Here is a 21822-nt window from a genome sequence, read left to right on the forward strand (position 1 = left end):
TCCTTCCATTTACAGGTAGTACTTTTTTATTGTATTTTTTTCAAACCAGAGTGCCGTTCTCTTCCAGCCGTCCATAGCCTTTCTACTTGTATGGATTCTTCATTCATCCCTCCAAACAACATTTGTAAGTTTTACAATAGAACTAAAACAATTCATACTTATTAAAGGACGTCTCTAGGAGTGTTTTCATGCATATTTGTACCTGCTATATCGTGATGTAATCAAGCTAGCGTTGTTAGCATGAGCTAATATGCTAACACGTTTACGAATGTCTGTGTTAGTATTATTTACTTACAATGGCATTCTTTTTGTATTGTTCCACTTTCACAAATTCCTCAATAAATTCCCCAAAACATCCCTGCTGAGTTATTGAGTCTGTTTGGTTGATTGGAGAGCCAGCTTGCGCAGCAAGTGGCTCCATGACCATGGCTTCTGTTTTGTTTGATTATCCGTTTTACTGCCGTGTTACAGACACCATTTGGAAACAATCAAGGTAATATTTCTGTGTAAATAACTCATTTCACTAAGTATATACAGTATCTGTGGTGCGGCTAATATGAGGATATATATGTATTTCTCCTCAAATTTAGTGGGTGCGGCTTATGTACCAGAGCGCTCTATCGTCCAGAAAATACGGTAATTAAAACAAGAAATAATTACGTTGGGGATCAAATCATTAAATTGTTATTAATTGATTAAATATTAAGATAATTAAAACATGTAATGTATCCAAGTTTACAGTAAATGAACTGAAATGAATGAATAGCACATTAAATGTTTGATTAGTTGAGGTAATTATTTATTTAAAAAGTCTCCTCACAGGTAGGGCTGAAAACTGTATCACGATACATCTTTTTTATATTGATCGATGGATCATTATTGATCTTTTTGATGACTTGCCAATAAATACAGTAAAACATTTTCCAACTTAGCAAAAGTTGTATTTATCAGTGCAGAAGGTGTCTGGTGGTCAAATAAATGAGGTTAGTTTAGATGGGAGTGTCAGGATGTCAAACTAAAGTCTTGCTAGTTGATACTGTTACGTGATTGGCTGTTAGCGTGTCACTGAGGCCATGTCTACACTAAGTCGTTTAACCCCTTGAAGGAATAATTATTTAGCCTAAGCCCTTGTGGAGAGGCGGGGCCGTTAGTCCGACAGCGAGGCAGGGCACAGCAAGCGAGCAGCCGTAAACAAGATCAGGTGCGTGGATCGCGCACCTGGTCACAATCATCTAATCTCCTCGCAAGGTGTAAAAGGGCAGCAGCAGAGAACGACGCGGCAGAAGGAGGAGAGAACACAACAAGTGCGGAGCGACGAAGAAGGAGAGAGTGACAAAGACGGAGAGCAAGAGGCAGACGGAAAGGACGACGTGCTGCTGAAAAGCAGACGGCGGAGCGAGCAGCAGAGGGAGGCGCAGCTGAAAAGCGGCCAGACCGCAGACGAGGTTTTATTTGCAAAAATAAAATAAAGTCAACCCTGCTTGCAGAAATGTCTGTCCTTGATGGTCCATGGAACCCGCACGACGGCACGAGTCCTTCACAGCCCCGTTTCAGCCACACTAAACCAGCGTTTAAGGTCCCCCTCCTCAGGCTAATTTTTACACGGGTAAGTGCGCCGTGTATTTCTTGAATCTGCGGCACTTAGCTTTGTATGGACTCATTGATCGTTTACGAAGAGCGGAGCTAACCACTGGAAATATGGAGGCAAGTCATCCACACATGCCGTGTTTCTCCTTCTTCTACATGTACAGACACTTGTGGAAATCACACATGAATACCTTAAGAGAAAGCATTGCAGCTATTTGGCATACAACACTTCTCAGACGGCAAGACAACTTTCCAATGTCCGGCCGGGTCAGCTGTGATTCTACTTAGCCAAAAACTTTGTCCATTTGTCGAAGGAGAGACAACGAGAACGCAAGCTCCCGTGGATGTGATAAAAAAGGTAGCGTGTGCTTTGTATTACCTGGCCGTGGAGGAAAACGGCGACAACATTTGGACTGGCAAAGCAGACTGTATCAGTTATTGTCTGCCATGTATGTCACAGACTCAAGGTCTAGGTCCAGAGTCAGCTAAAAGGAATGGACAATGAAGGTGAAGACAAAAGAGTGTGGAGTGTCCTGACCAGATATCTCTATCCCTAGATTGATTGTTGTCAAATGTTATTTATCACATTGTTTACCTCCAAAGATGTGATGAATGTATGATGTCTCAGGTGTGATGAATGTATGTCGTCTCAGGTGTAATGTATGATGTCTCAGGTGTGATGAATGTATGTCGTCTCAGGTGTAATGTATGATGTCTCAGGTGTAATGTATGATGTCTCAGGTGTGATGAATGTATGTCGTCTCAGGTGTAATGTATGATGTCTCAGGTGTAATGTATGATGTCTCAGGTGTGATGAATGTATGTCGTCTCAGGTGTAATGTATGATGTCTCAGGTGTAATGTATGATGTCTCAGGTGTGATGAATGTATGTCGTCTCAGGTGTAATGTATGATGTCTCAGGTGTAATGTATGATGTCTCAGGTGTGATGAATGATGTCTCAGGTGTGATGAATGTATGTCGTCTCAGGTGTAATGTATGATGTCTCAGGTGTGATGAATGTATGTCGTCTCAGGTGTAATGTATGATGTCTCAGGTGTGATGAATGTATGTCGTCTCAGGTGTAATGTATGATGTCTCAGGTGTGATGAATGTATGATGTCTCAGGTGTGATGAATGTATGTCGTCTCAGGTGTAATGTATGATGTCTCAGGTGTGATGAATGTATGTCGTCTCAGGTGTAATGTATGATGTCTCAGGTGTAATGTATGATGTCTCAGGTGTGATGAATGTATGTCGTCTCAGGTGTAATGTATGATGTCTCAGGTGTAATGTATGATGTCTCAGGTGTGATGAATGATGTCTCAGGTGTGATGAATGTATGTCGTCTCAGGTGTAATGTATGATGTCTCAGGTGTGATGAATGTATGTCGTCTCAGGTGTAATGTATGATGTCTCAGGTGTGATGAATGTATGATGTCTCAGGTGTGATGAATGTATGTCGTCTCAGGTGTGATGAATGTATGTCGTCTCAGGTGTAATGTATGATGTCTCAGGTGTGATGAATGTATGTCGTCTCAGGTGTGATGTATGTCGTCTCAGGTGTAATGTATGATGTCTCAGGTGTGATGAATGTATGATGTCTTAGGTGTGATGAATGTATGTCGTCTCAGGTGTGATGAATGTATGTCGTCTCAGGTGTAATGTATGATGTCTCAGGTGTGATGAATGTATGTCGTCTCAGGTGTGATGAATGTATGATGTCTCAGGTGTGATGTATGATGTCTCAGGTGTGATGAATGTATGTCGTCTCAGGTGTGATGTATGATGTCTCAGGTGTGATGAATGTATGTCGTCTCAGGTGTAATGTATGATGTCTCAGGTGTGATGAATGTATGATGTCTCAGGTGTGATGAATGTATGTCGTCTCAGGTGTAATGTATGATGTCTCAGGTGTGATGAATGTATGTCGTCTCAGGTGTGATGAATGTATGATGTCTCAGGTGTGATGTATGATGTCTCAGGTGTGATGAATGTATGTCGTCTCAGGTGTGATGTATGATGTCTCAGGTGCGATGAATGTATGTCGTCTCAGGTGTGATGTATGATGTCTCAGGTGTGATGAATGTATGTCGTCTCAGGTGTGATGTATGATGTCTCAGGTGTGATGAATGTATGTCGTCTCAGGTGTGATGTATGATGTCTCAGGTGTGATGAATGTATGATGTCTCAGGTGTGATGAATGTATGATGTCTCAGGTGTAATGTATGATGTCTCAGGTATGATGAATGTATGATGTCTCAGGTGTGATGTATGTATGATGTCTCAGGTGTGATGTATGATGTCTCAGGTGTGATGTATGATGTCTCAGGTGTAATGTATGATGTCTCAGGTGTGATGAATGTATGATGTCTCAGGTATGATGAATGTATGTCTCAGGTGTGATGAATGTATGATGTCTCAGGTGTGATGAATGTATGATGTCTCAGGTATGATGAATGTATGTCTCAGGTGTGATGAATGTATGATGTCTCAGGTGTGATGAATGTATGATGTCTCAGGTATGATGAATGTATGATGTCTCAGGTGTGATGAATGTATGATGTCTCAGGTGTGATGAATGTATGATGTCTCAGGTGTGATGTATGATGTCTCAGGTGTGATGAATGTATGTCGTCTCAGGTGTAATGTATGATGTCTCAGGTGTGATGAATGTATGATGTCTCAGGTGTAATGTATGATGTCTCAGGTGTGATGAATGTATGTCGTCTCAGGTGTAATGTATGATGTCTCAGGTGTGATGAATTTATGTCGTCTCAAGTGTAATGTATGATGTCTCAGGTGTGATGAATGTATGTCGTCTCAGGTGTAATGTATGATGTCTCAGGTGTGATGAATGTATGATGTCTCAGGTGTAATGTATGATGTCTCAGGTGTGATGAATGTATGTCGTCTCAGGTGTAATGTATGATGTCTCAGGTGTAATGTATGATGTCTCAGGTGTGATGAATGTATGTCGTCTCAGGTGTAATGTATGATGTCTCAGGTGTGATGAATGTATGTCGTCTCAGGTGTAATGTATGATGTCTCAGGTGTAATGTATGATGTCTCAGGTGTAATGTATGATGTCTCAGGTGTGATGTATGATGTCTCAGGTGTAATGTATGTCGTCTCAGGTGTAATGTATGATGTCTCAGGTGTAATGTATGATGTCTCAGGTGTGATGAATGTATGTCGTCTCAGGTGTAATGTATGATGTCTCAGGTGTAATGTATGATGTCTCAGGTGTGATGAATGTATGTCGTCTCAGGTGTAATGTATGATGTCTCAGGTGTAACGTACAAACCCCGTTTCCATATGAGTTGGTAAATGGTGTTAGATGTAAATATAAAGTGAATACAATGATTTGCAAATCCTTTTCAAGCCATATTCAGTTGAATATGCTACAAAGACAACATATTTCATGTTCAAACTCATAAACTTTATTGTTTTTTGCAAATAATAATGAAGTTATAATTTGATGGCTGCAACACGTGCCAAAGTAGTTGTGAAAGGGCATGTTCACCACTGTGTTACATGGCCTTTCCTTTGAACAACACTCAGTTTTGGTTTGGGAAGTGAGGAGACACATTTTTGAAGTGGAATTCTTTCCCATTCTTGCTTGATGTACAGCTTAAGTTGTTCAACAGTCCGGGGGTCTCCCTTCTGCTATTGCAGGTGCCACACATTTTCAATGTCTGGACTACAGGCAGGCCAGTCTAGTACCCGCACTCTTTTACTATGAAGCCATGTTGATGTAACACGTGGCTTGGCATTGTCTTGCTGAAATAAGCAGGGGCGTCCATGGTAACGTTGCTTGGATGGCAACATATGTTGCTCCAAAAGCTGTATGTACCTTTCAGTATTAATGGTGCCTTCACAGATGTGTAAGTTACCCATGTCTTGGCCACTAATACACCCCCATACCATCACACATGCTGGCTTTTACACTTTGCGCCTAGAACAATCCGGATGGTTCTTTTCCTCTTTGGTCCGGAAGACACGACATCCACAGTTTCCAAAAACAATTTCAAATGTGGACTCGTCAGACCACAGAACACTTTTCCACTTTGCATCAGTCCATCTTAGATGAGCTCAGGCCCAGCGAAGCTGACTGCGTTTCTGGGTGTTGTTGATAAACGGTTTTCGCCTAGCATAGGAGAGTTTTAACTTGCACTTACAGATGTAGCGACCAACTGTAGTTACTGACAGTGGCTTTCTGAAGTGTTCCTGAGCCCATGTGGTGATATCCTTTACACAATGATGTCGCTTGTTGATGCAGTACAGCCTGAGGGATAAAATTGTGATAAAATGGCAACCAAGGTAATCAAAAAGGTTAACCAACAAACGATATTTCTCTACAGAATCTCCTCTCTGGTCAACAAAAGCACCTTGAGGATTCTGACGGGAACTCTCGTTCAACCCTTTTTCCATTACGCATGCACCTCCTGGTACCCTAGCACCTCCAAAACCCTCAAATCTAAACTCCAAACATCCCAGAACAAGCTAGTCAGATTACTTCTAGACCTCCACCCCAGATCCCACCTCACTCCTACCCACTTCTCCAAAGTGGGCTGGCTCAAGGTGGAGGACAGAGTTAAACAACTTGCACTGAGCCTAGTCTATAAAATCCGCTACACCTCCCTGATAGCGAAGTACATGTCAAACTACTTCCTTAACGTAAATGACCACCATAACCACAACACCAGGGGGAGCTCCACTAACCACGTTAAACCCAGATTCCGAACTAACAAAGGTCTTAACTCATTCTCTTTCTATGCCACATCAATGTGGAATGCGCTCCCAACAGGTATAAAAGACCTCACTTCAAAACCGCAATAAAAGTTCACCTCCAGGCAGCTACAACCCTAAACTAACACCCTACCCAGATTGCTAATAATCAAATGTAAACAATCAAATGCAGATACTTTTTCTTCTTCTTATGCCTTTTGATCTCTCTCTCTCTCTCTCTCTCATCTCTCCTCCTCTCTCCTCTCTCTTCTCTCTCTCTCTCTCTCTCTCTCTCTCTCTCCTCTCTCTCCTCTCTCTCTCTCTCCTCACTCACTTGATGTCCATACCCCCCCCCCCCCTCCACACCCCCTGATTGTAAATAATTCAATGTGATTATCTTGTGTGATGACTGTATTATGATGATAGTATATATGATAGTATATATCTGTATCATGAATCAATTTAAGTGGACCCCGACTTAAACAAGTTGAAAAACGTATTGGGGTGTTACCATTTAGTGGTCAATTGTACGGAATATGTACTTCACTGTGCAATCTACTAATAAAAGTTTCAATCAATCAATCTCAATCAATGGAAGGTCAACGGGCTTAGCTGCTTACTTGCAGTGATTCTCCACATTCTCTGAACCCTTTGATGATATTACGGAGCGTAGATGGTGAAATCCCTAAATTCCTTGCAATACGTGCTTGAGAAAGGTTGTTCTTAAACTGTTCAACAATTTGCTCAGGCATTTGTTGACAAAGTGGTGACCCTCGCCCCTATCCTTGTTTGTGAATGACTGAGCATTTCATGGAATCTACTTTTATACCCAATCATGGCACCCACCTGTTCCCAATTAGCCTGTTCAGCTGTGGGATGTTCCAAATAAGTGTTTGATGAGCATTCCTCAACTTTATCAGTATTTATTTGCCACCTTTCCCAACTTCTTTGTCACGTGTTGCTGACATCAAATTATAAATTTAATGATTATTTGCAACAAAAAAAAAGTTTATGAGTTTGAACATCAAATATTCAACTGAATATGGGCTTGAAAATTATTTGCAAATAATTGTATTCCGTTTATATTTACATCTAACACCATTTCCCAACTCATATGGAAACGGGGTTTGTATGATGTCTCAGGTGTGATTCACTACAATAGTCACACTGGATTCCATTTCATTGAAATACCACAACACTGGATATTGTTCACATAAGTTACATTTACACTACAATAATAATAATAAGTTACATTTACACTACAATAATAATAAGTTACATTTACACTACAATAATAATAATAATAATGAGTTACATTTACACTACAATAATAATATAAGGTACATTTACACTACAATAATAATAATAATAAGTTACATTTACACTACAATAATAATAATAGTAAGTTACATTTACACTACAATAATAATAATAAGTTACATTTACACTACAATAATAATAATAATGTTACATTTACACTACAATAATAATAATAAGTTACATTTACACTACAATAATAATAAGTTACATTTACACTACAATAATAATAATAATAATGAGTACATTTACACTACAATAATAATAATAAGGTACATTTACACTACAATAATAATAATAATAAGTTACATTTACACTACAATAATAATAATAGTAAGTTACATTTACACTACAATAATAATAATATAAGTTACATTTACACTACAATAATAATAATAAGTTACATTTACACTACAATAATAATAATAGTAAGTTACATTTACACTATGATAGTCACACTGGATTCCCAGTGGATTGAAATAGCACAACACTGGATATAGTTCAGATAAGTTACATTTAAGAAGTTGCACACAAAGCAACACTGGAGGTGACTATGACGTGTGCATGCGTACTAAGTTGCGTTGCGCCGGCGGACAGAGGGGGTCTTAAACGACCAATTGTGTGTGTGTGTGTGGACACAGATAAGGTTAGGTGGGATTTACCCTGGATAACGGGGCCTGACACTTCCAGCATCCTTGGGCTCCCAAAGCGCCAGTGACAAATCTTCTCTTTTCTTCCACCAAAAGACATGATCATGTTTTATCCAGGACATTTGATATTGATATGCTTTTATGGGCCCAGCCCAAGCTATATGTTGGTGTTCATGAGCCCAATCTACTCTCTCTCCTGGCTTCTGATTGGCTGACACAGCCACACAGTCATGTGCTCACCTTGATGAGTGGCGTCCTTCCAAAGAGAAGCCAAACAGGTAAGCGCCGATGTCGTTGCTGATGACGATGGAGATGGGCACGATGAACCTGCACACAAGCACAGGTGAGAGCCAAGGACACAAATCAAACACACCTTGACGGACTTGTGTGTGTTGACATTGTGCAGTGTGACGTGACACACATGACGGACTTGTTTGTGTGACATTGTGCAGTGTGACGTGACACACATGACGGACTTGTTTGTGTGACATTGTGCAGTGTGACGTGACACACATGACGGACTTGTTTGCGTGACATTGTGCAGTGTGACGTGACACACATGACGGACTTGTTTGTGTGACATCGTGCAGTGTGACGTGACACACATGACGGACTTGTTTGTGTGACATTGTGCAGTGTGACGTGACACACATGACGGACTTGTTTGTGTGACATTGTGCAGTGTGACGTGACACACATGACGGACTTGTTTGTGTGACATCGTGCAGTGTGACGTGACACACATGACGGACTTGTTTGTGTGACATTGTGCAGTGTGGACGTGACACACATGACGACTTGTTTGTGTGACATTGTGCAGTGTGACGTGACACACATGACGGACTTGTTTGTGTGACATTGTGCAGTGTGACGTGACACACATGACGGACTTGTTTGTGTGACATCGTGCAGTGTGACGTGACACACATGACGGACTTGTTTGTGTGACATTGTGCAGTGTGACGTGACACACATGACGGACTTGTTTTGTGTGACATTGTGCAGTGTGACGTGACACACATGACGGACTTGTTTGTGTGACATCGTGCAGTGTGACGTGACACACATGACGGACTTGTTTGTGTGACATTGTGCAGTGTGACGTGACACACATGACGGACTTGTTTGTGTGACATTGTGCAGTGTGACGTGACACACATGACGGACCTTGTTTGTGTGACATTGTGCAGTGTGACGTGACACACATGACGGACTTGTTTGTGTGACATCGTGCAGTGTGACGTGACACACATGACGGACTTGTTTGTGTGACATTGTGCAGTGTGACGTGACACACATGACGGACTTGTTTGTGTGACATCGTGCAGTGTGACGTGACACACATGACGGACTTGTTTGTGTGACATTGTGCAGTGTGACGTGACACACATGACGGACTTGTTTGCTGTGACATCGTGCAGTGTGACGTGACACACATGACGGACTTGTTTGTGTGACATCGTGCAGTGTGACGTGACACACATGACGGACTTGTTTGTGTGACATTGTGCAGTGTGACGTGACACACATGACGGACTTGTTTGTGTGACATCGTGCAGTGACGTGACACACATGACGGACTTGTTTGTGTGACATTGTGCAGTGTGACGTGACACACATGACGGACTTGTTTGTGTGACATCGTGCAGTGACGTGACACACATGACGGACTTGTTTGTGTGACATTGTGCAGTGTGACGTGACACACATGACGGACTTGTTTGTGTGACATTGGGCAGTGTGACGTGACACACATGACGGACTTGTTTGCGTGACATCGTGCAGTGTGACGTGACACACATGACGGACTTGTTTGTGTGACATTGTGCAGTGTGACGTGACACACATGACGGACTTGTTTGTGTGACATCGTGCAGTGTGACGTGACACACATGACGGACTTGTTTGTGTGACATTGTGCAGTGTGACGTGACACACATGACGGACCTTGTTTGTGTGACATTGTGCAGTGTGACGTGACACACATGACGGACTTGTTTGTGTGACATTGTGCAGTGTGACGTGACACACATGACGGACTTGTTTGTGTGACATTGTGCAGTGTGACGTGACACACATGACGGACTAGTTTGTGTGACATTGTGCAGTGTGACGTGACACACATGACGGACTTGTTTGTGTGACATTGTGCAGTGTGACGTGACACACATGACGGAATTGTTTGTGTGACATTGTGCAGTGTGACGTGACACACATGACGGACTTGTTTGTGTGACATTGTGCAGTGTGATGTGACACACATGACGGACTTGTTTGTGTGACATTGTGCAGTGTGACGTGACACACATGACGGACTTGTTTGTGTGACATTGTGCAGTGTGACGTGACACACCATGACGGACTTGTTTGTGTGACATTGTGCAGTGTGACGTGACACACATGACGGACTTGTTTGCGTGACATTGTGCAGTGTGACGTGACACACATGACGGACCTTGTTTGTGTGACATCGTGCAGTGTGACGTGACACACATGACGGACTTGTTTGTGTGACATTGTGCAGTGTGACGTGACACAACATGACGGACTTGTTTGTGTGACATTGTGCAGTGTGACGTGACACACATGACGGACTTGTTTGTGTGACATCGTGCAGTGTGACGTGACACACATGACGGACTTGTTTGTGTGACATTGTGCAGTGTGACGTGACACACATGACGGACTTGTTTGTGTGACATTGTGCAGTGTGACGTGACACACATGACGGACTTGTTTGTGTGACATTGTGCAGTGTGACGTGACACACATGACGGACTTGTTTGTGTGACATCGTGCAGTGTGACGTGACACACATGACGGACTTGTTTGTGTGACATTGTGCAGTGTGACGTGGACACACATGACGGACTTGTTTGTGTGACATTGTGCAGTGTGACGTGACACACATGACGGACTTGTTTGTGTGACATCGTGCAGTGTGACGTGACACACATGACGGACTTGTTTGTGTGACATTGTGCAGTGTGACGTGACACACATGACGGACTTGTTTGTGTGACATTGTGCAGTGTGACGTGACACACATGACGGACTTGTTTGTGTGACATTGTGCAGTGTGACGTGACACACATGACGGACTTGTTTGTGTGACATCGTGCAGTGTGACGTGACACACATGACGGACTTGTTTGTGTGACATTGTGCAGTGTGACGTGACACACATGACGGACTTGTTTGTGTGACATCGTGCAGTGTGACGTGACACACATGACGGACTTGTTTGTGTGACATTGTGCAGTGTGACGTGACACACATGACGGACTTGTTTGTGTGACATCGTGCAGTGTGACGTGACACACATGACGGACTTGTTTGTGTGACATCGTGCAGTGTGACGTGACACACATGACGGACTTGTTTGTGTGACATTGTGCAGTGTGACGTGACACACATGACGGACTTGTTTGTGTGACATCGTGCAGTGACGTGACACACATGACGGACTTGTTTGTGTGACATTGTGCAGTGTGACGTGACACACATGACGGACTTGTTTGTGTGACATCGTGCAGTGACGTGACACACATGACGGACTTGTTTGTGTGACATTGTGCAGTGTGACGTGACACACATGACGGACTTGTTTGTGTGACATTGGGCAGTGTGACGTGACACACATGACGGACTTGTTTGCGTGACATCGTGCAGTGTGACGTGACACACATGACGGACTTGTTTGTGTGACATTGTGCAGTGTGACGTGACACACATGACGGACTTGTTTGTGTGACATCGTGCAGTGTGACGTGACACACATGACGGACTTGTTTGTGTGACATTGTGCAGTGTGACGTGACACACATTGACGGACTTGTTTGTGTGACATTGTGCAGTGTGACGTGACACACATGACGGACTTGTTTGTGTGACATTGTGCAGTGTGACGTGACACACATGACGGACTTGTTTGTGTGACATTGTGCAGTGTGACGTGACACACATGACGGACTTGTTTGTGTGACATTGTGCAGTGTGACGTGACACACATGACGGACTTGTTTGTGTGACATTGTGCAGTGTGACGTGACACACATGACGGACTTGTTTGTGTGACATTGTGCAGTGTGACGTGACACACATGACGGACTTGTTTGTGTGACATTGTGCAGTGTGATGTGACACACATGACGGACTTGTTTGTGTGACATTGTGCAGTGTGACGTGACACACATGACGGACTTGTTTGTGTGACATTGTGCAGTGTGACGTGACACACATGACGGACTTGTTTGTGTGACATTGTGCAGTGTGACGTGACACACATGACGGACTTGTTTGCGTGACATCGTGCAGTGTGACGTGACACACATGACGGACTTGTTTGTGTGACATTGTGCAGTGTGACGTGACACACATGACGGACTTGTTTGTGTGACATCGTGCAGTGTGACGTGACACACATGACGGACTTGTTTGTGTGACATTGTGCAGTGTGACGTGACACACATGACGGACTTGTTTGTGTGACATCGTGCAGTGTGACGTGACACACATGACGGACTTGTTTGTGTGACATCGTGCAGTGTGACGTGACACACATGACGGACTTGTTTGTGTGACATTGTGCAGTGTGACGTGACACACATGACGGACTTGTTTGTGTGACATCGTGCAGTGACGTGACACACATGACGGACTTGTTTGTGTGACATTGTGCAGTGTGACGTGACACACATGACGGACTTGTTTGTGTGACATCGTGCAGTGACGTGACACACATGACGGACTTGTTTGTGTGACATTGTGCAGTGTGACGTGACACACATGACGGACTTGTTTGTGTGACATCGTGCAGTGACGTGACACACATGACGGACTTGTTTGTGTGACATTGTGCAGTGTGACGTGACACACATGACGGACTTGTTTGTGTGACATCGTGCAGTGACGTGACACACATGACGGACTTGTTTGTGTGACATTGTGCAGTGTGACGTGACACACATGACGGACTTGTTTGTGTGACATTGGGCAGTGTGACGTGACACACATGACGGACTTGTTTGCGTGACATCGTGCAGTGTGACGTGACACACATGACGGACTTGTTTGTGTGACATTGTGCAGTGTGACGTGACACACATGACGGACTTGTTTGTGTGACATCGTGCAGTGTGACGTGACACACATGACGGACTTGTTTGTGTGACATTGTGCAGTGTGACGTGACACACATGACGGACTTGTTTGTGTGACATTGTGCAGTGTGACGTGACACACATGACGGACTTGTTTGTGTGACATCGTGCAGTGTGACGTGACACACATGACGGACTTGTTTGTGTGACATTGTGCAGTGTGATGTGACACACATGACGGACTTGTTTGTGTGACATTGTGCAGTGTGACGTGACACACATGACGGACTTGTTTGTGTGACATTGTGCAGTGTGACGTGACACACATGACGGACTTGTTTGTGTGACATTGTGCAGTGTGACGTGACACACATGACGGACTTGTTTGTGTGACATTGTGCAGTGTGACGTGACACACATGACGGACTTGTTTGTGTGACATTGTGCAGTGTGACGTGACACACATGACGGACTTGTTTGTGTGACATCGTGCAGTGTGACGTGACACACATGACGGACTTGTTTGTGTGACATTGTGCAGTGTGACGTGACACACATGACGGACTTGTTTGTGTGACATCGTGCAGTGTGACGTGACACACATGACGGACTTGTTTGTGTGACATCGTGCAGTGTGACGTGACACACATGACGGACTTGTTTGTGTGACATTGTGCAGTGTGACGTGACACACATGACGGACTTGTTTGTGTGACATCGTGCAGTGACGTGACACACATGACGGACTTGTTTGTGTGACATTGTGCAGTGTGACGTGACACACATGACGGACTTGTTTGTGTGACATCGTGCAGTGACGTGACACACATGACGGACTTGTTTGTGTGACATTGTGCAGTGTGACGTGACACACATGACGGACTTGTTTGTGTGACATTGGGCAGTGTGACGTGACACACATGACGGACTTGTTTGCGTGACATCGTGCAGTGTGACGTGACACACATGACGGACTTGTTTGTGTGACATCGTGCAGTGTGACGTGACACACATGACGGACTTGTTTGTGTGACATCGTGCAGTGTGACGTGACACACATGACGGACTTGTTTGTGTGACATTGTGCAGTGTGACGTGACACACATGACGGACTTGTTTGTGTGACATCGTGCAGTGACGTGACACACATGACGGACTTGTTTGTGTGACATTGTGCAGTGTGACGTGACACACATGACGGACTTGTTTGTGTGACATCGTGCAGTGACGTGACACACATGACGGACTTGTTTGTGTGACATTGTGCAGTGTGACGTGACACACATGACGGACTTGTTTGTGTGACATTGGGCAGTGTGACGTGACACACATGACGGACTTGTTTGTGTGACATCGTGCAGTGACGTGACACACATGACGGACTTGTTTGTGTGACATTGTGCAGTGTGACGTGACACACATGACGGACTTGTTTGTGTGACATCGTGCAGTGTGACGTGACACACATGACGGACTTGTTTGTGTGACATTGTGCAGTGTGACGTGACACACATGACGGACTTGTTTGTGTGACATTGGGCAGTGTGACGTGACACACATGGCGGACTTGTTTGTGTGACATCGTGCAGTGACGTGACACACATGACGGACTTGTTTGTGTGACATTGTGCAGTGTGACGTGACACACATGACGGACTTGTTTGTGTGACATCGTGCAGTGTGACGTGACACACATGACGGACTTGTTTGTGTGACATTGTGCAGTGTGACGTGACACACATGACGGACTTGTTTGTGTGACATTGTGCAGTGTGACGTGACACACATGACGGACTTGTTTGTGTGACATTGTGCAGTGTGATGTGACACACATGACGGACTTGTTTGTGTGACATTGTGCAGTGTGACGTGACACACATGACGGACTTGTTTGTGTGACATCGTGCAGTGTGACGTGACACACATGACGGACTTGTTTGTGTGACATTGTGCAGTGTGACGTGACACACATGACGGACTTGTTTGTGTGACATCGTGCAGTGTGACGTGACACACATGACGGACTTGTTTGTGTGACATCGTGCAGTGTGACGTGACACACATGACGGACTTGTTTGTGTGACATTGTGCAGTGTGACGTGACACACATGACGGACTTGTTTGTGTGACATCGTGCAGTGACGTGACACACATGACGGACTTGTTTGTGTGACATTGTGCAGTGTGACGTGACACACATGACGGACTTGTTTGTGTGACATCGTGCAGTGACGTGACACACATGACGGACTTGTTTGTGTGACATTGTGCAGTGTGACGTGACACACATGACGGACTTGTTTGTGTGACATTGGGCAGTGTGACGTGACACACATGACGGACTTGTTTGTGTGACATCGTGCAGTGACGTGACACACATGACGGACTTGTTTGTGTGACATTGTGCAGTGTGACGTGACACACATGACGGACTTGTTTGTGTGACATCGTGCAGTGTGACGTGACACACATGACGGACTTGTTTGTGTGACATTGTGCAGTGTGACGTGACACACATGACGGACTTGTTTGTGTGACATTGGGCAGTGTGACGTGACACACATGGCGGACTTGTTTGTGTGACATCGTGCAGTGACGTGACACACATGACGGACTTGTTTGTGTGACATTGTGCAGTGTGACGTGACACACATGACGGACTTGTTTGTGTGACATCGTGCAGTGTGACGTGACACACATGACGGACTTGTTTGTGTGACATTGGGCAGTGTGACGTGACACACATGACGGACTTGTTTGTGTGACATTGTGCAGTGTGACGTGACACACATGACGGACTTGTTTGTGTGACATTGTGCAGTGTGACGTGACACACATGACGGACTTGTTTGTGTGACATTGGGCAGTGTGACGTGACACACATGACGGACTTGTTTGTGTGACATCGTGCAGTGTGACGTGACACACATGACGGACTTGTTTGTGTGACATCGTGCAGTGTGACGTGACACACATGACGGACTTGTTTGTGTGACATTGTGCAGTGTGACTTACCAGATCATCCCTTCAAACAGGTTCTGAATGACAAGGTGCGACTGAGTCACTACAATCAACAGCGTCACATGGGTCCAAGCAAACTGGAATGGCAAACACAGACAGACAGACAGACAGACAGACAGACAGACAGACAGACAGACAGACAGACAGAGAGTGTCACAACAGTGAAATGCACAGAAGGAAGAAAAAGATTTAGTCAAATACTTGATGCAAGCGACAGATGAGTGACAACACATCACATATGTGGCTTAATCACTCATTGTTGTGGTGATAGTTTCAAGAGGCTCAGTGGGGGCGGGGCCAACAGGCAGGTTAGGGTGAAAAGAAGGGAGACTGAAGTGGGCGGGGCCAATACAAAGGTGTGAGTGTTAGCAGTGGTGGATACACACCATGTAAAACTGCAGGCGGTAATGTTTCTTCACTAAACTCAGCACAAACATGCAGAAACCTGAAAAAGAGACAACATGCTGTCAGGACCCAAACACAGTCACCTATTCTTTTTAAACACTTCATGGCACTTTCTACAAATACTTAAAAAAAACACCAAAAAGTGGAATAAAAGAGCAAACAGGTAACAAGAAAGAGTTGCAATGTTGAGTCCAATAACACACAGCTGTCGTTGCTGTAATGCATTCAAATCTATGAATTATTGACCTATTAAAAGCTTCAATTACTTCACATCAAATATTTTGAAGGAAAATATTGTGTTTTTGCCACAACAAACAGGGTTTTCTTGACAAAAAGAGCATCAAAACATCTTTTTGAGCTTTTTATCAACACATAGACCTTTAGAGATTGACTGTAAATGTTGAATAAAAACATTACAATGAATAATATATGATTTATTTGAACATGTTTATGACTTTTGGGTCAAACTTGAGGGGAGGCCAAAAGGTCAAAAAAATGTATATATTGTATTGCATTGTAAAATGACATTTTCAGAGTTTGGACACCCCTGGTCTGCATGCCTTGACCTCACCAATGCAGAAAGGAAGGGGTGAACGCATGCTTGTCTTTGATTGGCAGGTGTGAGGACTCACCTGCCAGGTACAAAGTGAATGAGATGAAGCGGTGGTAGCGAGACAGGAACTGCAGAGGCTCCTCCCTCTGCACCAGCGCACCAAAGTAGTCGGCCAGCGTCTCACCGTAGAAGAAATAGTTGACGCAGATCAGGAAATACCTGAAGAGACGCACGTCAATATAGAAGACTTTTCTTCACTAACACCACTTTAAGACTGCTTTAAGACCTCCACCATTGTCCCTGTCCCCAAGAAAGCACGGATCACAGGACTAAATGACTACAGGCCGGTCGCGCTGACGTCCGTGGTCATGAAGTCCTTTGAGCGCTTGGTCCTGCCCCACCTCAAGGACATCACCGCCCCCCTCCTGGACCCACTGCAGTTCGCCTACAGAGCCAACAGGTCTGTGGATGATGCAGTGAACCTGGCCCTCCACTTCATCCTGGAGCATCTGGACTCCCCAGGAACCTACGCTAGGATCCTGTTTGTGGACTTCAGCTCTGCCTTCAACACCATCCTCCCTGGACTGCTATGAGACAAGCTCTACCAGCTCAGCGTGCCCAACTCCCTCTGCAGTTGGATTAATGACTTCCTGACAGACCGAAGACAGCACGTACGGCTGGGGAAGATTGTCTCGGACAGTCGAACCACGAACACTGGTACTCCTCAGGGCTGTGTACTCTCCCCCTGGCTCTTCTCCCCGTATACAAACTGTTGCACCTCCAGTCACCAATCCGCAAAACTGCTCAAGTTTGCGGATGACACCACCCTCATCGGGCTCATCTCGAATGGCGATGAGTCCGCCTACAGGAGAGAGGTGGACCGGCTGACGTCCTGGTGCAGCCTCAACAACCTGGAGCTGAACGCCCAGAAAACAGTGGAGATGATCATGGACTTTAGGAAAGTCACAGCCCCACCATCCCCCCTCACCCTGATTGACTCTCCCACCCCCGTCCCCATTGTGGACTCCTTCCATTTTCTGGGCACCACCATCACCCAGGACCTCAAGTGGGAGCCGACCATCAGCTCCCTCATCAAGAAGGCCCAGCAGAGGATGTACTTCCTGCGGCAGCTGAGGAAACTTAAGGTGGCGAACGAGATGCTGGTGCAGTTTTACTCAGCCATCATAGAGTCCATCCTGACCTCCTCCATCACAGTGTGGTTCCCCGGCGCCACAGTCCAGGATAAGAATAGACTGCAGCGCATGGTACGTGCTGCTGAGAAGGTGATTGGCTGCAAGCTCCCATCCCTCCAGGACTTGTTCTCCTCCAGGACCAGGAGGCGTGTGGGTGGGATCACAGCTGACTCTTCTCACCCTGGACACACTATTCTCCCCTCTCCCCTCAGGCAGGAGACTACGCTCCATCCAGACCCACACTTCCCGCCACCTGAACACTTTTTTCCCCTCGGCCATCAGGCAAATGAACAAGAACTCCTAACAGCAGCTCCTTGAATCCCTTCTAAGTCTATCTGATAGCTCAGTCACAGCTCTTTTTATTACCAAATATGTGTTATACGTGTTTTATGTCGCACGTTTGCACCAAGAAAAATTCCTAGTTTGTGAACCCGTTCTCAAACAATGGCAATCAAACTATTCTGATTCTGATAATAAAGTTATGATCACCAAACATTTCAACTCATATACTATATTTCATGAAGACTTTTGTTCACTAAGACCACTTTTATACTTTAACATCACCAAACATTTCAACTCATATACCATATTTCATGAAAATGTGTACCATAGAAAAATGACATTGACTGAGAAGATAAGCTTGTTCTCCCAGTCTGGATCAATAGTTTGGTCACATAAACATTCTGTGTCTGCCTGCAAGTCTGCATGGAGGGCAGAGTTTCTGCAGGCACCACAAAGTTAGCTGCAGCAGTCAATGAGACTAAAGTCTGTCAATGAAGTCTTCTAAATGTTGTCTTTTAACTTCTTTACTAGTGTCGGCCATATTTCTATGCTAGTGTCGGCCATAATTCTATGCTAGTGTCGGCCATATTGCTATGCTAGTGTCGGCCATATTGCTATGCTAGTGTCGGCCATAATTCTATGCTAGTGTCGGCCATATTGCTATGCTACTGTCGGCCATATTGCTATGCTAGTGTCGGCCATATTGCTATGCTAATGTCGGCCATATTGCTATGCTAGTGTCGGCCATATTGCTATGCTAGTGTCGGCCATATTGCTATGCTAGTGTCGGCCATATTGCTATGCTAGTGTCGGCCATATTGCTATACTAGTGTTTCCTTATTGTTTTTCTGTACTCCACTTGCAAATATGTGAGGGGGAAGATGCCCAACAGTGATTGGACATTCATTACATCACAAGCCTGACACACACACACACACACACACACACACACACACACACACACACACACACACACACACACACACACACACACACACACACACACACACACACACACACACACACACACACACACACACACACACACACACACACACACACACGCACACACACACACGCACACACGCGCACACACACAGGATCGCTGTCCATAAGGGCAGATTGTCCTGTGCAGTCAGGAATTCCAGCGTGTAGAGTCGTGTTGATTCTCATTTACTTCCAACATGGCAGCCATCTTTGTACTCTGCACATGGTCTACTCTGTTTGTGTGTGCGTCCGTGCGTGCCATTAACGAGCAGACAATGGTTGTCCTCACCAGCTGAGGGTTCTGAACCAGGGCAGGTCGTAGGATCGATACACCTTGTAACCGATGGTGATGATTTCTTGGAAACACTTGATTTGGACGATCATCACCTGAAGCGAGGAGTAAATACATTTTGAAAACAACAAATATGACATCAAAGATGAATGACACGTCATTGTCAATCACAGCATACCATAGCAAACCATGAAAGTGTGCCCCCTGCTGGCAGTGAGCAGTACACCTGAATGGACGCTTCAACAGGAACTGCACTTTTTTTTGCCATTTGTCTATCATTCACCATTCTTACACTCATTTGCTGCACCTTTTTCTAACCTTTCTTGAAACGGGAAGATATAAACATCCCATCAGTCTTTATCCCAGTGAGAGCAGATCATGTACAGTAAGTGATTGTTTTGTTATGTTTGTATATCTTGTTTAGCACTTAGCAATACTGCTACAAGATGCTTAGTGTTTGACTAAAGCTGCATCTGTTTAGCTTCTAAAACTTGTACATCATCCTCCATTCTCCTCAGGCTCAAAAATAGAAGTTTCTGGATCATCATTTGTCCCAAAGTAGTCTTTGTTGTCTCTCATCAAGTCTGCATGATTAGTAGTCTTGTTGTGGTTGCTGAAGGAAAAGTGAACGTTGTGATGTGTCTGTGAAATTAACATGCAAAATGAACAAAATATGTAATTATCGCATGTTATTATAAATGTTACTACATGACATATACTTACATCATGTATATATTACATGTTATTATGAATGTTACTACATGACATATATACTTACATCATGTATATATGACATGTTATTATGAATGTTACTACATGACATATATACTTACATCATGTATATATTACATGTTATTATGAATGTTACTACATGACATATATACTTACATCATGTATATATTACATGTTATTATGAATGTTACTACATGACATATATACTTACATCATGTATATATTACATGTTATTATGAATGTTACTACATGACATATATACTTACATCATGTATATATTACATGTTATTATGAATGTTACTACATGACATATATACTTACATCATGTATATATTACATGTTATTATAAATGTTACTACATGACATATATACTTACATCAAGTATATATTACATGTTATTATGAATGTTACTACATGACATATATACTTACATCATGTATATATTACATGTTATTATGAATGTTACTACATGACATATATACTTACATCATGTATATATTACATGTTATTATGAATGTTACTACATGACATATATACTTACATCATGTATATATTACATGTTATTATGAATGTTACTACATGACATATATACTTACATCATGTATATATGACATGTTATTATGAATGTTACTACATGACATATATACTTACATCATGTATATATTACATGTTATTATGAATGTTACTACATGACATATATACTTACATCATGTATATATTACATGTTATTATGAATGTTACTACATGACATATATACTTACATCATGTATATATTACATGTTATTATGAATGTTACTACATGACATATATACTTACATCATGTATATATTACATGTTATTATAAATGTTACTACATGACATATATACTTACATCAAGTATATATTACATGTTATTATGAATGTTACTACATGACATATATACTTACATCATGTATATATTACATGTTATTATGAATGTTACTACATGACATA

General features: G+C 43.5%; 1 protein-coding gene across 1 annotated transcript in view; it reads right to left on the reverse strand.

Annotated features, from left to right (window-relative positions):
• Positions 1 to 21822, reverse strand: part of cds1 (CDP-diacylglycerol synthase (phosphatidate cytidylyltransferase) 1) — a 50777-nt gene that overhangs the window by 15029 nt on the left and 13926 nt on the right. The window contains 6 exon segments of the mRNA XM_062024369.1: positions 8524 to 8549; positions 8552 to 8610; positions 16401 to 16483; positions 16793 to 16851; positions 17444 to 17583; positions 20116 to 20213. Coding sequence (XP_061880353.1) covers positions 8524 to 8549; positions 8552 to 8610; positions 16401 to 16483; positions 16793 to 16851; positions 17444 to 17583; positions 20116 to 20213 — 465 coding nt within the window.

The sequence above is a fragment of the Entelurus aequoreus genome, linkage group LG17 (assembly GCF_033978785.1).
Source record: "Entelurus aequoreus isolate RoL-2023_Sb linkage group LG17, RoL_Eaeq_v1.1, whole genome shotgun sequence".
Classification (NCBI taxonomy): Eukaryota; Metazoa; Chordata; class Actinopteri; order Syngnathiformes; family Syngnathidae; genus Entelurus; species Entelurus aequoreus.